General features: G+C 46.6%; 1 protein-coding gene across 1 annotated transcript in view; it reads left to right on the forward strand.

Moving 5' to 3' along the window:
* The first annotated feature begins 971 nt into the window (after positions 1 to 971).
* The window catches only part of WNT7A (Wnt family member 7A), a 35,964-nt gene continuing 17,628 nt past the window's right edge, over positions 972 to 19,307 (forward strand). Inside the window, exons 1-3 of the mRNA XM_032193933.1 lie at positions 972 to 1,632; positions 2,518 to 2,744; positions 13,639 to 13,910. Coding sequence (XP_032049824.1) covers positions 1,562 to 1,632; positions 2,518 to 2,744; positions 13,639 to 13,910 — 570 coding nt within the window. The 5' untranslated portion in view covers positions 972 to 1,561. The remainder of the gene's footprint in view (positions 1,633 to 2,517; positions 2,745 to 13,638; positions 13,911 to 19,307) is intronic.

The following is a 19,307-nucleotide window of genomic DNA, read 5'->3' on the forward strand; positions in this document are numbered from 1 at the left end:
AGGACGGGGAGGTAGGGGAGATCCCCCCTCCCTGCCCCTATTCTCACCCGCGACAAGGTCGCCAGGACCCCTCTGCCCCTCTGCGCATCCCGGCGGCCGCCCCCCCTTTATCCCCCCGGTTTGGGGCTCACCGGGGCCGCCGCTCGACCCGGGGGGCTTCAGAGCGGCTCTCCGGCGCGGATCCCGGGCACGTTTTATTGTTTTCTTTTTGTTTTGTTTTCAGCAAAACACTATCAGCAGAACAATTCCAGCACCACACCCCTGTTATCATTTAGGTAACCTCCCTGTTTGAAATATTTCAAGTGGATAATAAAATAGTCATCGTATCCGCGCAAATTCCCGCAACGCGGAGCGGGGATACTCCTCTCGACCGCCCCCGGTGCCCCCCCCGCCTGTGCATCCCGTGGGGCCGGAGCCGGCCGCGTCCCGCAGCCACCTGGTCCCGGCCCGTTCCCCGCTCCGCCCCTCGGGGCTCCACGGCCCCATCCCTGGCCGCGGCAGAACCGGTGGCAAAATAAGTGGGGAAGGCGCTCCAGGGGAGCGCCGGCAGCGCGGGGGATTTTCCGTGCCCCCGCCGCCGCCGGGGATGCTGCGGGTGCCGGGGGCTCGCCCCGCTCCGCCGGCTGCTCTCGGCTGGGCAAAGCCCGGGAGAGAAGCGGCACGTTGCATGCGGGGAGGCAGAGCCAGGGGAGGAGCGTCGGGGCCGGAGCGAACGCATAAAACCGGCCCCAGGTGCTGCGCAGCCCCGGGAGCAGGCGACAGCCGCGCCGTTCAACTTCGGTCCCCTCCCGGTGCCGGCCGGCGCGCAGCAGCGGTGCTGGTCCCGGCCCCGGTGCCGGTCCCGGTGCCGGTCCCGGTCCCGGCACGGCGGCCCCATGCCGCCCGGCACCCCGGGGCCAGCCGGGCGCCCCGTCGGTGCAGCCCCGGGGGCGCCCCCCGCCGCCACCCCGCGGGGTCCCCGCCGCTTGCCCCCGGGCCGTGCCCGCAGGAGGAGCCGAGCTCTCCGCCCGGGGGGGATCGCTGTGAGCCTCCTCGCCGGCAGGTGATCCGTTTGCCATTTCTTGTTACCCTGCTTCCCACCTCCCCCGCCTTTCTTCCCCCCCGGCTGGACAACTCCCTCCTTTGGAGAACACGCCCAAGTAGCTGAAGAAGAGAGAAAGGGAGGAAAAAAAAAAAAAAAAAAAAAAAGGAGAGCGAGCGAGGGAGATAGTTAACATTGAACCTGGGGGGAGCGCCCGGAGCCGCCGGCGCTCGGGAGGATCCCGCAACCCCATACATCGCCGGCAATAAAGCGCTACGTGTGACAGGCATACAAATCCGGGCTAGAGGGAAAAAGAGCAGGCGAGAGGGGCAGAGCCGGCGGACGGGCGGTGCGGAGAGCCCCGGCCGAGGGCCATGGTGAGCGCCCCCGGGGGGTCCCCAGCGCGCAGCGGCGGCGGCGGGCGGCGGGGGCTGCGGCGGGGGCTGCCCCGCTCGGCCGCGCTGCCTTGACCCGGCGGCACCCGGAGCGCACCCCGGGCATCATTTCGCATGTTGGGCTGAGCCACGGCAAGCTGGGAATATGAACAGGAAAACAAGGCGCTGGATTTTCCACATCTTCCTGAGCCTGGGGATTGTGTATATCAAGATCGGGTAAGTAACTTTTTTTTTCTTTTTTTTTTTTTCTTTTTTTTTTTTTTTCTCCTTTTATAACAATTGCGCTCTCTCTCGCTCTCAGCCCAACCTGCCCAGACGTGTTACTATTTAACTCGGGAAGTCTCAAAAAAAAAAACACCACCCGATGCTGGTGATCACGATTATTTTTTAAGAGACAGGTAGAGCCCCCGCGCCTCACCGACCCTTGGGGGCGCAGCCTCCGCGGGGCAAGGCGGCCCCGGCGATGCGTGGCCCCGGCGGGGGGGACACCTGGGGGCAGGGGGACACCCGGGCTTTCGGGGTACACCCGGCAACTGGGGGGGACACCCGGGACTGTCCGTAGCCCCTTCTCCGTGCCCGGCTCGGGGTACCGCGGCCGCTCTCGTCCCGGCCGGCTCACGCAGCCACCTGCCGCTGGCGACCTCCGAGCTCCACCCCCCCAATGCCCCTGGGCCACCGAAGGGACACAGCGGGTGCCCTCGGGTCCCCCTCAGGTCCCGCAGCATCTCCGGGCCGGGCCAGGTGCGCTCGGCTGCGGGGAAAGCGGCGCGGCCAGGGGCAGGGGGCTCGGACTCTTGCCCTCGCTCCGTCTGCTGGACGGGAGGCGAAGCCCCCCCTGCCCGCTGCCCGTGCCCGGGCACGCACCGCTGTTGCCTGCGCTTTCATTGACGAATGAGGAAGTTGGGTCCCGTTTTGGCAGGAGCCCACGTGTTCCTTATCTCTGCTCGGGCTGCGGAGGGAGAGACAGGGAGAGGGAAGAGGCAGGGGGAAAAGGCGGCTGCTTGCCGGGGGCACCTGCCGGAGCCGTCCCAGCGGGGTGCTGCCGCATCTGCCTCCGTGCCGAGCCTCCCCCCGGCCACCTTTGGTCTCTTGTCGTTGCAGGGGATTTTCCTCGGTGGTGGCCCTGGGAGCCAGCATCATCTGTAACAAGATCCCGGGGCTTGCACCCCGGCAGCGGGCGATCTGCCAGAGCAGGCCCGACGCGATTATCGTCATCGGGGAAGGGTCCCAGATGGGCATCAACGAGTGCCAGTTCCAGTTTCGCAACGGGCGCTGGAACTGCTCAGCCCTGGGAGAGAGAACCGTCTTCGGGAAGGAGCTGAAAGTGGGTACGTTGCCTCTCTGCTAGCTACTGCCGGCTCTCACCTGCATGACACTGAAAAGGGGCACACGGGGGGCCACGGGGCGCTGGGAAGGGGCAGTTTGTGCACGCCGCCTGTGTCTGCGTACTTAAGGATGTGAACAAGGTTAAAAGCAGCGCTCAGAGACTGAATGCTGAGCGGGGTTTGCATTACACGTCTGTGTGTAGAAACATAACAGTGATACTGCCCGATGTTTGTACCTGTTAGGATGGAGGTCCAGCAGTCACTCACCGCACAGAACAGTTGCTCTGCAGTAACTGCTGTAGTGACCCCTCTCCCACCAGGAAGAATGGGTGAGCTGCAGTTTGAGATGTCAGGGCATTTACAAACAGATTGTTCCAACTAACAGTCAGAAGATTCCATTTCCAGCTTCCATTTTTTTGCAGTACAAAGTATATTGAAATTCTTAACTAAACTGGCATCAGTAATGATGAACACATTTGAGGAAATGGAACTGAGGTTGAAACTCTCATGCCCTTGGACTGCGGAACACACAGTAGTGGAGCTTACTCAATGTTTGTTGATTCCACAGCACTTAAAGAGAAAGGAAAAGAGTTTTCCAAAGAACGGCATAACAATTTTTAGAGCCGTAGTTGAAAGCTGATCACTCACAGTACGCCGTTCCTTGTCCAGAAAGTGAAGCTGGGACCTGTGGTTTCCAGCCTTCGGGTCTCTCTGTCTCCTCCCCATCTGGAAGGTAGATAGGAAAACCACGAAATCAGTCAAACAATGCTCAGTGTGATAAAAAACATGGGTGTTTCATGAGAACCCCAAACAACAGCTATGACTGGCTTCCAGCTTATGGGGAAACCCTCTGGACTGGACTGGCTTCCAGGTGCCATTTAGTTGGCACCTAGTACCCCATTCCTCACATTCTCATGGAGAGAGACGGTGTTGCCACTCTGCTTGGGAAAGCCCAAGAATGCTTGGCATTAAATGAACATCATTTTATCACGTGTGCGTGTTGATATGCGTATTTTACAATAACTTGAGGTATTTAAGGAGCAGAAAGAGAACAAACCAACCAAATTTTAAAGTCCAGTGTGAGTAACAGGTCTTTCAACACCTTTGATAATCAAACACAGTAAGTCAAGTAGGGTACGTGAAAACCACACTGCGCGACATTGTGAAACACCTGAAAATGGACCCTTTACTCAGATTAGCTCATTGTTTCTATTCCTTGATCTGGGCTGTTCCTGTCAGCAATCCATGCAAGTGTTTGCCACTTATGTCAGTGAAGAGTCCATTTGGATGGCTGACAGGTTTGGGCTCATTTAGCCCAAGAGTAACATTTCCTTAAGCACAAAATGTGAGAAGGATTTCTTCTCCAACAAATCATAAAAGTGCAGAGTTATTGTGGTCTGTTGTATAAACATGCACTCAGTTCTTCTACCCCTCCCAAAATTGAATTATTTAGCTAGTGGGTTATATTTAGGTCCTTTTAAAGAAAGTCAATATTAAAGGAAGTAGACTTTGATCTGTCTTTGAGGTGATAACTCTTAATACGTTCTATCTACCCATTACGATGCTAAGATGGATAGCGCAAATTCATCGCTGGTTTCAGAACAGAATCAAGTGTTGAATATCATCCAAATTATAAAAGTTGTTCAAAGAATAACCAAAAACTTCAAATTTAAACAGCTTTGGCATTTACATTTAAAAATAACCTTCAAAAAATCACACAGGTTCTGAGATCAGCAATAGTATATCCTACATGCATGTAAGATATGCAACGGTGTCTCAAGGATAAAAATACTCAGGCCCTCAATCGTCATGAAATACTACAGTGTAACTGCTTGGTTCAGGTTGTCACCTTGTTCCTCTGCTTCTTGTCTATCGGCATGTACAGAGACCTAGAATATCTGACACAGCTCATCTTTCTGTGGCTGTTAGGAAAAAGCACCTTTCCTTGATTTCCCTCTCCTCCCCTAAGATCTCTGTGTAGAGTTGTGCTCTGGGTTACCATTCACAGAACAGGGACTAGTACTTGCTTCTGGTTAAAAAGGTAACACCCGCATGCCACAAAGCTAGAATACAAATGTGGTGTCCAGAAACAGGAGATCAGGCCAATATCCCTTACCCTAAACAGGAGAGAGTGTGGCAGGAAGAGCTGTATACCCTATCAGATGTGTTTGATGTTTAGTTTACAGAAGAACAAACCGGGTCACCATTAGGGTAAAGATACTGTACCCCCGCCATTTTTTTTTAATTAATAGCAACAGATCTAGCTTCTCAGTCCTCTGACACAGCGTGTATTGCAATATACTATTCAAACAGCAGTGCATTACTACTTCTATAGTCTTCAGAGGCTGCTTATATTTCCTGCTCAGTCGCATCCTTACAGTGATACTGTGGAAGCTTGCAGGGCACCTTTGTCTGGCCACGGGCGATGGAGTCGGGGGCTACATGACCTCATTCCTCTTTTCCTGTTAGGCGGCGGTGCTCGGACTCGAGCAGCACTGCTGTGTTTGCTCTATGATTAGGGGATGACTTCAGAATGACAGTAATGCGGCTTGCCTTGCTGCTGCGCTGCTGAGCGCGTGCAACTGGCAAATTCTAATATCAATTTGGGAGGATGTGCTTAAGTAACTCTTATGCTAATAGGATTTGTGTGTGTTAGCCCATACAAATAAGTTACCCTGGATACCACATATTCTTGGGAACTATTTCCCAGCCCATGATTTTGATGGCACACCAAGCTAAGTCTCTTTGAAAACAGGTTTCATTGCTTTTTTACTGGGTGATCTAGTTTATGAATGTTGTGCAAATGCACCCAAATTATTTAAATTCTCTCTTTGACACTGTGAGGTGATTCAGGAGGCCTAATTTCTCCCAGTGGCTTTGCTGACACGAGGTTGAAGGACCCTGTCACTCTCCTTTCCTCCTCTCTTTTTCTCTTTTTCCTTTTTTTTTTTTTTTTTTTTTTTTTTTTTTAAACATGGCAATAGGGCTTCTAGCCTTGGGGAAACACTTTGAAGTCTGTAGAAGGAAAGAATCAAACAAAATTTTCCTTTTCTTCTCTGTAGCACGTGTGGGTACGTATTTTAACAAATTTACATTTAATCTGTCTCCCAGTGATAATATAGTTGTAGAACTTGCAATCATTTAAACTCATCCATGCTTCATACAGCCGATTCGTGATCACACACTGAGTGTCCCAACTCATTATAGCCTGCTTCCAACTAGTGCACAGCATATACACTGGTTCTTGTGTCATTTTATCTGGTTTGTCCTTCAAAAGAGAGATTCTTCCCTACTAATATGCTGTGGATATCTTATCGTGACAGCTGGTGACAGTAGTGCCAATAACATGAAGAGAAGTAACAGTAAAAATGACATCAGTTTACTCTAGGCTTGGTAATTATAGAAATTATAAAACTGCAAACAAAATTAACACAAGGATTTTTTTTTTTTAGACAATTCTGTAGAAACCTTATTAATAATGTAAAGTCACAAAGAGATTTTTTAAAATAACCATGGATGATGCAACATGGCAATTATGGACACTTTTAAAACCAGACACATTTGTTACGGTGGTCAGCACTTCTGTTCCCAAAGCCAGCCGCAATCAAAACCCCAGATTTTGAAGCAAGATAGGCCGAAGAACCCCCACCCACCCCTTGTGCTTCAAGCCTGAACATCCGAGCAACCAGAGAAGCCTTTGACAGAATCAGACCATCAGACCTGGGCTCTGGTGGACCACAGAAAGAGCAGGTGCTATGGCAAAGCGCATCCTGCAGTGTGCAGCCAGGTGATCAGCAGGAACTTCACCGGCTGTGGCAGTGATAAGCCAAGGTACTAGCAGGGCATAATTATCTCAAATAATTACTTCAGGATGCCCATACTTTTCATGGCATCTAGAGGGCAAAAATACAGAGCTGTCTTTTTGTCACAATGGAGCTTCACTGCCACTATTCAATGAGACTCATAGGAAAAAATTCCAAGTAGGAATAATACAAACTATTTGACTGCATCTCTACAAAGAGATACAGTGAAGTGGAAACTCATTTCAGTGCAGATCTCTGAGAAGAAAGGCAGTGCAGCCTTGCAGAAGCTGTCATGGACCCTGCATGGGAAAGGATGAAGGGGGTCATCTGAGGGCTTCATGAAGACATGTAGTGGTCCCTGAAGAACATTACAGCAAAACTGGTTTCAGCCAAGTATTCATCCAGGTCTTTCTAAAATCCATCACTTCTTGGTTTCTTTTACATCAACAGCTTTTCAGTATAACCCCCTTAATACCTCCACCCATCTGACATTATTCATGCCAGTAAAGCTGAAAGCAAAAGAAAAATCCATGTGAACAAACTGCCCTTAAAAATTCTGAGTGCAGCAGGCAGCCCAGCGCTGTGCACTTGCCTGGACTCAGGGATCACTGCAGATGTATCCAGATGGACACCTTAGAACTGAAGAGCTTGTTAACTTTCTCTTATATGCTCCAAATTTAGCTCTGCACTGCTCACTGGTCCAAATTCAACAGTGACTTACTTTCCCTATATTAAAATAAGCGTGAAGGAAGAGGGGACATTTCCACTCTCACTTATTGAAACAAATGACAACCATCCCACAAGCCAGCCTCTAACAGGCTTGCTCAGTAGCTACCAGCTGGGAAGCATCTCCTTTGTTCATGTGCATAGAGAACGAGTTCTAGCTCGTTCTCCTGTGTAGCCTGGTCTGGCCTAGCTAACAGATACATAACACTGTAAAATCTATTTTTGTTATTGTTATAAAGACAAAAAACTTTTGAAAAGATCCCAGTACAGGTGTGTTCAAAAAGGGGTTTCCATGTTCAATCACTGTCTAGAGCTTTTTGATTTTAAGTACTGGTGTAGTCTCTTTTGTCAGGTTTTAAACAGTCTGATTCTCTCTGAATTACAAAATAGCAGACCAGGGAAATAACCACAGGCAAACCAACATGAATATGCTTGTCGTTTTCATATTGCACATGCTCTAAGTGGTGCTGCACTATGCAGCGTGGCCAATATCTAAAAGAGAGAGCGATAAATTCTGATCAGCATTAAGAAAACCCTGAGATATACAGAAAAGAAATACTGCTGTAATTAACAGGAGTCTTGTTATCTACTCAAATAGGGCAAGCATTTGCATTTCTGTGCTAAGTTTCCAACTCTTACAACCACTTTTCAATGTAAATATCTTGCACAAGAACAGTTATTTGCAGGCAAAAGAGAGGCTAGGCTGAAATATGGCCTGAACATCCAAAACCCAGCATGCTGCTCTATGCCAAAAAGTCAATCTTTCTAAGCAGGGACTGTCACAGTAAGATAAAACATTGCCCCAAGGTCACTGTAGTTGGAATTCCCATCAGAAGGTTTTCATACCTGCCTTCAGATGTGTCTTGTGAGTACATGTTTCAGAGAAACAAAAAGATTACATTTCACTAGAGAGATAGAAGAGCTCTCTCCTACTGCAGGGTCAGTACGTGGGCTTTTCCAAAGAAACGTACTGGCATGGAGGGATCAAAGCCATCTGAAAAGGGGAAACCATCGTTTGAGCTCCAGAATACTTACTCTGATTTTTTTTGCAGTGTATATACATTGAGTAGTAACTTTACAAGCTTAAAGAGGGTATTTAAAAAAAAAAAAAAAAAAAAAGTCACTATATCTGGGCTGCTTTCTGTTTAAGAATGTCCTGTGGTGATGAAACAGTGACTAACCCCTCAAAGTCTCAAATGTTTTTAGAGCAACTCTACTAATTTAATGTATGGGTGCTAATCTTTTCAGAGAAGGTACTTCCATGTTTTATAGGGAACAGTCGTTTTTGTTTCAAGACAGTACGAACCCCTCAAAGCTCTGAGCCACTACAGGGGCGGGGGAGAAAAATGGAAGGGGGATATTTCAATGATTTTTTAAGCAACCATTTTTATTAATCACACATGCTAGGTTAAAGAAAAATTACAAAACAAAACAAAACAAAACAAAAACCAACCAACCAAACAAACAAAAAAAACCAGTCTCCAAATTAAAAACAACTCCAAGACCATACATAGTCTACCAAGAAAGGAGACGGCACACCCCAAAGTAGGCAGAGGAAGAGTTCTGTTCTTCGTTCTAACTAGGTATGAGTTATGACCTCTACAGAGGGATGTGAAGTAATGCTAGCTGTGGCACATAATTGGCAAGGTACGTTGTATTTTCCATCTTTATATTTTCACAATCATATTTCAGCTCATGTCACTGCAGATAACTCCCTCTTTGACCCTTTGGCTTCAAATAGCAGAAAATATAACCCAGGTTTTCAGGTGAGATAAATAGAAATTTGTCTTTTTCATTTCACAGCTCAGTCAATTTATGAGAGGGGCCAAGCTGTTTAGCAACATGCTTAGATCCTGAGAGGTACCAAATGGCTGAGCACTTGTTGCCTTCCTGAAATCAAATCTGCTCTGTATCTTGCAGGCTTACACCCTGTTTCTAATGCTCCACCAAGTTATTTTGCTTCTTCTTAAATCCAAGTTCTCATTTGTAATCAACACGAACAAAGTTTTTAATAAATTGTTGACATTTTCAGATTAAACTTAAAAAAATTAAGGTGGCTGAATTAATACCAGGATGCAGAGCCCTCCTTGCAGCCAGTACACAGGTACTTGCTGACCAGCCAAAGCCCAATCCTGCCAACACTTAAACACAAGAGCAAAGATGTTCACGTGATTGCTTGCAGGATTAATGCTCCAAGCTATGTATGAGTTCCATATTGTTATGTTCAGTGACAGGGGAGCCACCTGTGCTGGTAATATTTATGTTTTCACTTACTTGTGATAATCTTCACCCTTGCCCTCTGACACCCCATGGTGGTGGCTGATAGTGCAGATCTCAGTGAGAGCACTTGGGATTGTCTTGTGCTACCCAGTGCAGGGGCTAAAGACAGGACTCAGTGCTGTGAAGGACAATTTGCATGGGAAGAATGGAGTTGCAGAGCTGCAGGAAGTCAGGGATGCCAAGCTACCCACCATCAAAGCAAATAGAGCTGCAATGCACTGCTCCATGGGGGAGTGGGCATTTTTTTTTTATTTATTTTATTTTATTTATTTATTTATTTATTTATTTTGCCATGGGCACAATGCATACATTATGTAAGTCCAGAAAAAAATAGAAAGAGCAGGGAGATATTTGTGTCTGACCCGCCAAGAAAAGCCTTTGTGTTCGTCCAGCACTGAAGCACTTGTTTGGACTGCTCTGGATGGAGGAGCAGAGCCAGGCAGTTGTCAGTGCCCACACCCTACGGCCCAGCCAAGTGCTGAAGGTGGCACTGGTGGCTTGGGAGCAGGGGTGCCACTGCCCTGCCAGCCCCAGTGCACCGAGCTTGAACATCACTTCTGCTAGCCCAGTGCTTATACCTGGGCACGCTGCCGTGGTTGGAAAGTCCTGTTGGATCCCCAGCCTTGTAAATAATGGGAGCAGGCTTTGAGAGCCTGCCAGCTCCCATTCCGATGCCCCTAATGCTTGGAGTTCAGCTCAGGGCTGTGCTCAGCCTCTGCTCAGTCCAGACTATGGAAAGGCCATGTTGTTTAGGAGCTGAAGGCACAGCTCTCACAGATGGGTTTGGGGATCCCCTTGTTCCTATTTGCTTTCTCTGTCTTTTCATCAGCTGCTGCAAGGCTGACACTAGAGGTGTGATACTGCCCAGCACTTGTGGAGTATCAGCAGGGTTCACCCTGCAGACAGCAGTGCAATAGAAGGGGCACCTGTAAATGAGTTGCACCTCCATCAAATACCAGGGGAAGTACACATCACAGTTCTCACACAGGTGTAGCCACCTCTCACCTTCCTCCACATCTCCTTTACATCCCAGGCAGCCATCCTGCTTCTTTCTGACAGTTTTACCCATCACAAGTGGTTTTAGGTGCACCCTTGTATGGCACTGGCTGGAAAAGCCTTCACAAAGCACTTACATTGAATCAGCATCTAGGATCATGGTGTGTACCGATCCTCCACAAAGATAAACAGATCTGTTGTTATATGCATTTTGAAATTATTATTTACTTTCTAAATTATTTTTTTAAATAATTTTTAATCCTTCAGGCACTTCAGCTGCCTGCTGAAATCAGAAGAACAGCAGTTATATTTGTAATCTAAAAGTGGCAGGAAAACACACGTTTTCATGTTTTCCCCATTTTGTTAAAAAATCTTATACTGTTTTGGTATCTAAAACGGCGCCAAAAAAGATGTTCATAATGAACTATGCCTACCCCTACCCTACGTGCTGACACTTGTGTGAGCTACAGAAGCTTAAAAAGGTGAATCATTTATGGAAAGCAGATAGCTTAATGCAGACGTGACAAGCCTGTGCCACTTTATCAATACTGCACAAGTGCCAAGGTGCTTCCCACCTGGCTCGACTCCTCCAGACTCTTGCTTTGTTTACCTTGCAATCTACTAACTTCTAGTTTGGAAAAGCTGCCACACTTTTTCCTCAAGCAAGACCAATTTATAAAGTAAATTGTGAAAATATTTTAAGATCAAGCTTGATAATGAATTCTGTTCCTGTCTGTGCTGTTTTTATATCCTCTATATTACATTTTGCTTCCCTCTAAGAAAAAAACAGCAGCTTCGTATTTACAATGTAGAGACTTAAAATAGTCTCCCGATGTTTTTTTACTCTCTATCTTGAAAACAACTTGTGCTAGATTAGAAATCATCTATCTGAAGGAAAAACAGAACGAAATGCAAATTTCTACTTATATATATATATATATATATATATTTTTTTTTTTTTTTTTGGTGCTGTCCCACTCTTGCTACTCCATGAGACAGAAACCTGGCATAAAGCATTGACTCTTCAGGGAGGAACCCTCTGAGTGGAGAAATTGGGACTACTTATTGCACCCTCCCCTGTTTATTAGGGCATTTTTCATAGTGCTGTACTTAAAATAGTGAGGATGTAGTTGAGGATAAGTTGGAGAAGGACGACTAAAATGCCCTAGCTGGTCCCTGTGGATTCACTCTGGGCTGCCTCTGGTCTCCCCATGCAGCTGGCACAGGGGCACGGGCACACAGAGTACTACTCGAATACACTTAAAGCCAGTGATTTCTATCCCACATGCAGATTTTCATATAACCCCCTAGTTCTATAAAGCCTCATATACAAAGTCCACAGTCACAACAATTCAACATTTTATGACTGATTTTTAACAAGGGAAATCAAGAAATCCTTTGAGAGCATCTAGTTCTTGACTACAAGTTCCATTATAAGCACAGTGCATGGCGGTGTAAATGGGAATATTACCTCTGCCAATAAAAGGGCACGAAGTTGCCTCTTAACAGATTTTGAGTGTCATTTCTTTTCCATTTTACTTCCTTGCCATAAGAAAGTGAATATTTTTCATTAAAAGAACCTTAATGACAAGTACAGAAATTCAGAATTTCATATATATGAAAGGTATGTGGCCGATAATGAAGTGGTTGTAAGATTTCTTTTCTGAGTGATTATTTTTGGTGAATTCCAATAAACAGCAGAAATGTGCTTGTGCACAGATAGCACACTACTGCCAGCAGTTGAAGTCTGCCAGAACTCAACTGGCAGGTGTTTGGAGAAGGGAAGCTGATCTTCCCTTTGCCCTGTCCTAATAAGAGGCTGATCCTGACTGTATTGATAGCCATTGGAGAAATAAGAGTAGGGGTAGATTCTTAGCCTGTGACATCTGGCAATTTTCAATGGGCTGTGAGATATCCATTAGCAACCTTTGCAAACCTTGGTGTGTTTTGAATGGACCCTCTCTGAGCAGAACAGCTTCCAAAGGCCTCACAGATCCCATAGGCTCCACACATGGGAAGTCCACACACCAGAATGCATGAAAGCTTCAAGAAAATCAATTAAATCATAGACTTAAAGTGAGAATCCCTCCTCCCCCAAACAAATGCACACCTGCCTTTATAGCCATATTGCACAGAATAATACTGGCTTAACCACTTCCTCATGGCCCTCTGGTGAGGCTGTTACTTCACCTGGATTTTGGCATGATACTTACAAAAGGTCAGGTCTATTATTTTCCCATACTTGGAAAAATTCTGAGATAAAAAAAAAAAGCTATTTCCTTGAGTCTGTGCAAATGTCAGTGTTGAAAACAGTGTCATATATGACTTGAAAAACATGCTTCAGTTGAGCTAAAGTATTTTCAGAAAAATATTTTGAAAAATATTTTCCTGTAAAAACAATTTTAGTGTAAAATTAAATTTCTAAACAAAGTCATATTTCTGAGCTGATTTTGAACTGATTTTTGGAAACTGGTTGTTTTAGCAATTTCACCCCCCAGCTCCACCTATTTTCTTCTCTTCCTTCTTTCTTTCTTTCTTTCTTTCTTTCTTTTCTTTCTTTCTTTCTTTCTTTCTTTCTTTCTTTCTTTCTTTCTTTCTTTCTTTCTTTCTTTCTCTCTCTCTCTCTCTCTCTCTCTCTCTCTCTCTCTCTCCCTCTCTCTCTCTCTCTCTCTCTCTTCCTCTCTTTCTTCCTCTCTTTCTTTCTCTCTTCCTCTCTCTCTCTCTCTTTCTCTCTCTCTTTCGTTCGTTCATTTGTTTGTTCATTCGTTCGTTCTCCTTGACCTAAAGCATTTGCCACCTCTCCTTTGTTATGGATAGTTTAGTTTGACTACTTCTAATACCATTTGGAAATATATACATGAAGTTGTCTAAATAATATTTTATCTCCTACTGCCTCATGGAGAGCTATCATTCCAGACAGTGAACATCCACAAAAATCAATACTTAGAAGAGTAGAGACCTGCTTATGCTTGCAGATTTACAGCACTTCTAATAATAGCCTTCTGATGTTTGCGCTGCAGGAACTTGCCTGTCTTTTTCTGACTCATGTCACCATGCTGCACCATGCATTTACAGCACTGTTTTAATTTCAGGTAGCAGAGAAGCGGCGTTCACGTATGCTATCATTGCTGCTGGAGTAGCCCATGCGATCACGGCTGCCTGCACGCAGGGAAACCTGAGCGACTGCGGTTGTGACAAAGAAAAACAAGGACAGTACCACAAGGAGGAAGGATGGAAATGGGGAGGCTGCTCTGCTGACATCAGATATGGGATAGGGTTCGCCAAAGTCTTTGTGGATGCCCGGGAGATTAAGCAGAATGCGCGGACGCTCATGAACCTGCACAATAATGAGGCCGGGCGGAAGGTAAGTGCCCCGCTCCCTGCCGTGGCCACCCGTGGCCTGGCACCGGGCCGGACCCCATGCCCTGAGCCAGCGCCGATGTCCGCACGGTACCGTAGGCAGTAGGCACCTTTGGAAGTTATACACACTTGTTGGGCCATCTATCCGTCAAATATTTGTCTAAATGTTACTCTTTGCGATTGTAAAAAGAAAAAGCAAACAAACATTTTATCTGGAAAGCGAAATGGTTCTGATGACAAAACACTCGCCTGCTACCGTGTGGGTGAGTGGGATTCCCGTCAGGTTCAGACATGAACTTCTCACTCATTTGAAAAGGGATCATTTTCAACCCAACTGTTTAAACCTCGTTCTTTGTGTGAGGACTACCTCTACAAGGAGAAAAATACTTTAGCAAGCTGACTGCAGACTGACTCAGTGTTAGGCACGGGGCTGATCGCTTCGCACGGAAGCATTCCCGCCCCTTCCCCATGCCTGGAAGCAGGTAGCTGCGAGCAGCTACTGCTGGGGAAGACGGGTTCAGCAGCCTCCAGTACACACATTTCCTGGTGGCTCTGGGAACCAGCTGCACCGGCTTTCTGGTCAGAGGCTTGCTGATGGTTGGGGTGCTGCTCTGAGGCATGCAGGTTGGGCTGTGCTGCACACCTCGTGGCAGCGCCAGGGCCGGCGGCTCTGCCTTGCCCCACCCAGAGCAGCCAGGCAATGGCTGCATCCCTGTCCAGCACGGCCTTGAGCAGCGAGCATGGGAGTCACCCTTTGCTGATGGCATCTCCCCAGTGAGCGCGCTTCCTCCTGCTCTCCTAGCTCTCCATTCTGCCTTCGCCACTGTTCGCAGTCCTGTGCATTAATCCTCATTGCAGCATTATGTTAGTGTGACTTAGAAGCAAATGGGAGAAGGAAGTTAGGAAGAGCCATTAATTTGTGGATACTATTTTTGTTGTGGTAATTACCTGTAGGCTCTGAGACATCTCCACTTAGGTTCATGTGCTGCAGCCAAGCAGATGGTATTGGAGAAAAGCCATTTCCAACCCAAAAAAAGACTAACCTTTTCTTTTTTTGTTTCATGCCACGGTAGGAGTTTTATAGGTCAGATTATGGATTTTATACTGCCCAATATCCCAACTGCCCAGGTCTTGCTCTCTGGTGCAAACATGGTACTTCAAAACTGTAGCAGAATTAGCACTGAACTCTGAGCATAACTCAGGGACTGACCTTTAATATTTGTGAATCAAATTATCTCAGACTCACTGACTTTATTACTTGGCTTCTGGTAGCACAAAGGCGCATACTGAAGAGCCTGGTAGGACATCAAGGCCCACAGTCTGCTCTGCTAGACAAGTACAAATCCACAGGAATGAATAACAGCATAGGAGTTTCACCTTTGTGGGAGAGCTACTTTCCTGAAAGGTCTGGTTTTATTTGGTAGGTGACGTCAGTAAAACATTCCCAAGAAATGACACACCAGCCTATGAGGACTGCAAATACAGATGGAAGTAGCTTCTGTCTTGGAAAATTATTTCAAATGTGATGCTCAAAGATATAGACAAAAAAAAAAAAAAGTTTATTTTAGTATTTCATTGTGTCTTTGGCTCCATTATCTCCCATGTATGGAGTAGGGTGGAGGAGGCCCTGGAGGTGGCTGGTGGGAAGGCAGAGTATTCAGCAGCCTCCCTGGAGGACGTGAGCTCCTTGTGTTTCTCACCTAGATGTGCACAATTTGCTGTCCTAAAAGAATATGCCTGGAAGATTCAGCTCTGCGCATTGTTATCTGGGAGAACAGTGGCTGTGCTATCTCTGGCGATCTGCCATTTCTCCAGCAGGCTCAGGAACTGTTCTGATCTAGAGATATTTCTACGCTTCTTCCTGCATCCCTTACAGAACAAAATTACTGATCTTTGTTCGAACAAATCTCTGTTGGAAATCTTCAGGGAAAAGAAAGAGTAACATGACTGAGAAGAGGCATGTTACTCCACCAACCTGCAGAGAATGAATAAATGATGTTTTTGCTAGAGACATTCCTTTCAGGCTTCGCTCTCATGTGAAAGATCATACTATTTACAGACAATTGGCAGAGGGAGGCCATTACAGATATTTGGCAAGCTGGGTCTCACAACCTAACCCTTTCACAACAAAGACTGTCTTGTTTTGAGGTGGTACTCTCCCTTTTGGAGCAATATGGATCTTATCAGCCTCTGCACAATCTATTCTTGGTGGCTTTCCTCTGGGCTATAAATTCTTGTCTAGTTTTACTTGCCCATGGCTAGGTTTTTGATGATATTTATGCACCTAGGAGACAGACTGGCACCTATCGGGCTTCTAAAAATAAACTGGATGTTCAGTTCTCATTGATTTGTTATCTTCACCTGTAGGCACCGCTACTTTGTTCAAAAGTCTGCCCCTTCTGCTTCTTTGGTCTTGAAATGTGAAACAACACCCTGTGCTGTGCCCCAGTCCCCCCGGTGCTCACAGCTGACCTGTGAAAAGGTACTTTTTAGAATGACTCTAGATGCAGGTAATTCAGGATGCACCCTGGTGAATCAAACACATATTGGTATCTAGTAAAAACCAGTCAATTCATCTGTCCCATCTTGGTGAGCAAGAGATGACAGACTTTACTCTGCAGTAGGAGATGGTCTTGCCAGGGAAACTGGGCATGGGAAGGACTTCATAGTGTAAACCAGCAAAGAGACACCAGGAAAAGCAATCCAGACTTTTTGGAGGTCTCAATTCAAGACTTTCCACTTTAATAGTCTTATTTTACCTCTGCTGTCCATAGTGTCAACAACTGTCTCTCTGAACCTACTGAATACCTGACCCTGGCAGAGCAACAACATGAGCATCTGCCAGCTCCGAGAAGTTAAATGAAAATTAGCCATGTCAAGCGTGGAGGATTTTAGTGGCCATTGGTGGAAAAAAACAAACAAACAAACAACAAAAACCAAACCAAACCAAACAAACAAAAAAACAAACATGTGGCTTTTCCCTTTCCTGAAAGCCTTCTAGAGTAATGCTGAAAATGTGCTGGTGCACACGCTCAGGAGGCAGCGAGCTGGGCTCCCACCTGGCTCAAAGTGAGCAGTGTCAGCACCCCCAGCAGCTCTCACAGCCAGACTAGGGCCAGAGGTGCCAAAGGCTCCTGCAGAATGAGCACCCTTGGTGCCTCCACTGCTGGGGTGAGGCAGGTAACAGTTTTCCTTACTGTTATAAACCAGACGGGGCTCTAGCTCTCCATTTCTCCCCGTCTAGGGCCAGCTGCTCTCCCCAAGCCACCTGGGCTCTGTTTTGTAGCACATACGCATGACTTCAGACTTCCCCAGCCACTGGGACGGGAAGGGGCAGAGTTCAAAGCAGGGGTTGCATACACCCTACAGAACTGGCCGCAAGCAGCCCAAGAAGCCTCACATCATTTGTCAAACCTACTGGAGAGCTGCTATTTCTGACCTCCAGAAATGGAGTCTATGGTGTCTTTCCTCTTTGAATTAGTATTTCCTGAAATGCTGATTCACTGCAGGAAGAAGCAAGCAGTACAGGGAGAACAGGAGGAGAATTCATAATAGCTGGGTCAGAAAAGAGAGATAAAGCTTGAATTAATTTAAAGGCATAATCCTGATTTGCCCTGCAAACTTCCATGTGAGGGGCTATAATTGCAAGACTGAGTTGTCTGTTAGCAAATTTGTCTTCTCAAGTACAAAGTTAATTAAATTACTGTAAGTAACACAATAACGTATGCCTGAGAGATATTTATGCTCCAGGAAATAAAAATGTTATTCTTCCAGTTATTCTGTTAAAATAGCAAAGCAGGTACTGAAAGGCTCTACCTATTTTGGCTGGATACTTTTCATTTTGACAGCACGGCAAGGTACATGACCAGATTGCTCTCTCCTCTCTTTTCCTCTGTGACATTGAAATTCCACGAATGGCATCTTGCATCAGCGTTACATCATATTAAGTATAATGCAATATTATGAGTCATTGTTATAAATCATGGGCACAGGCTGCATTAGAAGGCTTTTGCAATTCAAGAGCACATCAAGGTGGATTTTTATTCAGCATCTCTCTTTGGAGGCATACATAGGTGCACTAACTTTGCAATGCATCTTCACCCTCTGAATCTGCAGCATTTCAGCTTTCCTGTTCAGCTCGATGGCTTGTAGGAGTGCCAAACATGCCTAACAGGGTTGCTGCAAATACCAAGCAAAACTACCAGAAACCAGAAGGTGTTTCTAAAGTGGAGCAAGCAATGGTCATAACAATCTGAAGTGTTTAGTATTTTATCCTTTAGGGAAGGCTACAATAATGTTGAGGTGAAACACGGGCACTTGGAAAACATGGAGTTCAGGAGTTTTACCAAGCCATTCTGTAAAGCCTACTTTTCTGATGCTCAGCCTTTTTCTTGCTAGCATCCCTGACCTCAGAAGTAGATTGCTGCCACAGAACTTCCCTGCTTGCATAGTGTGAGATCACCACGCCACTGCAAGAATTTAACTGTCCTCTAGAGGAGACAGCTATTTCTGCTTCAGGATACGTTTTCCTTTAACTAACCTATTAGCCTGACGACAAGAAGCAGAGCAGAACACAAGCTCTTGCAGATGAAACATTTGAAAGGCTGTAAGCGCTGGCACACTAGAAAACAGGCTGATAAAAGAGGCTACCAAGCATTTTATCATTTTCCTGAGTATAGGAGTGAAATTCTGGGGGTTTATTAGTTCTGCCTGAGTTAAGCCTCGATGTGCATGAAAACATGGCCGTGCTCCTGCTGGTGCCCAGGACTGGGTCCAGCAGTGAGGGAGGGCAGCCTGGGGCTCTGGGCTGTGTCCAGGGCTGGTTCCAGCCTCCTGGGGGCACCTTGGCAGCCCGGTGGCTCCAGGTGGGAACTCTGTTCCCAGAAGACAACTAGGGATGCTTAATGCCTGGCTAGTGCAGTGCTAGCAGGGCACGGTCAGTATGCCAGGAGGACACAGTCCCGCAGTAGAGCCAAATGATTCCTACTCACATCCATACACCAGCTGAATTTGGCCCCAAGCGATTTCTGCATGCAGAACAACAGGCTGATAGTAACCAAAACCATGCACTTCTGTATTCAGCTGCCTCACAACTCCATCAGAAAGATTGTCTCTAATGGCACATACACACCAGAATAAAGCTCGCCCGTGTCTGGAGCTGCTGAAAATTACCATAGACTCCAGAGAGTCTAGGAGACCAGCTTTGAGCAGAACAGAACTGGGTGAGGCTGCCCTGATACTCCTGGCACCAGCAATCAAGTGATATTATAGCATCAGCAGCACAGCCACGTTTCTTGACGCCCAGAACCTAACAGTGCCCTTGCAATCATGCTTATTATTTTCCAACTCTTTTTCGCTTTTTGTTTTGGCACAGCCATAGGAATGTTACTGATTTTTGTAT

Source organism: Aythya fuligula, chromosome 10 (genome assembly GCF_009819795.1).
Source record: "Aythya fuligula isolate bAytFul2 chromosome 10, bAytFul2.pri, whole genome shotgun sequence".
In the NCBI taxonomy this organism is placed as follows: Eukaryota; Metazoa; Chordata; class Aves; order Anseriformes; family Anatidae; genus Aythya; species Aythya fuligula.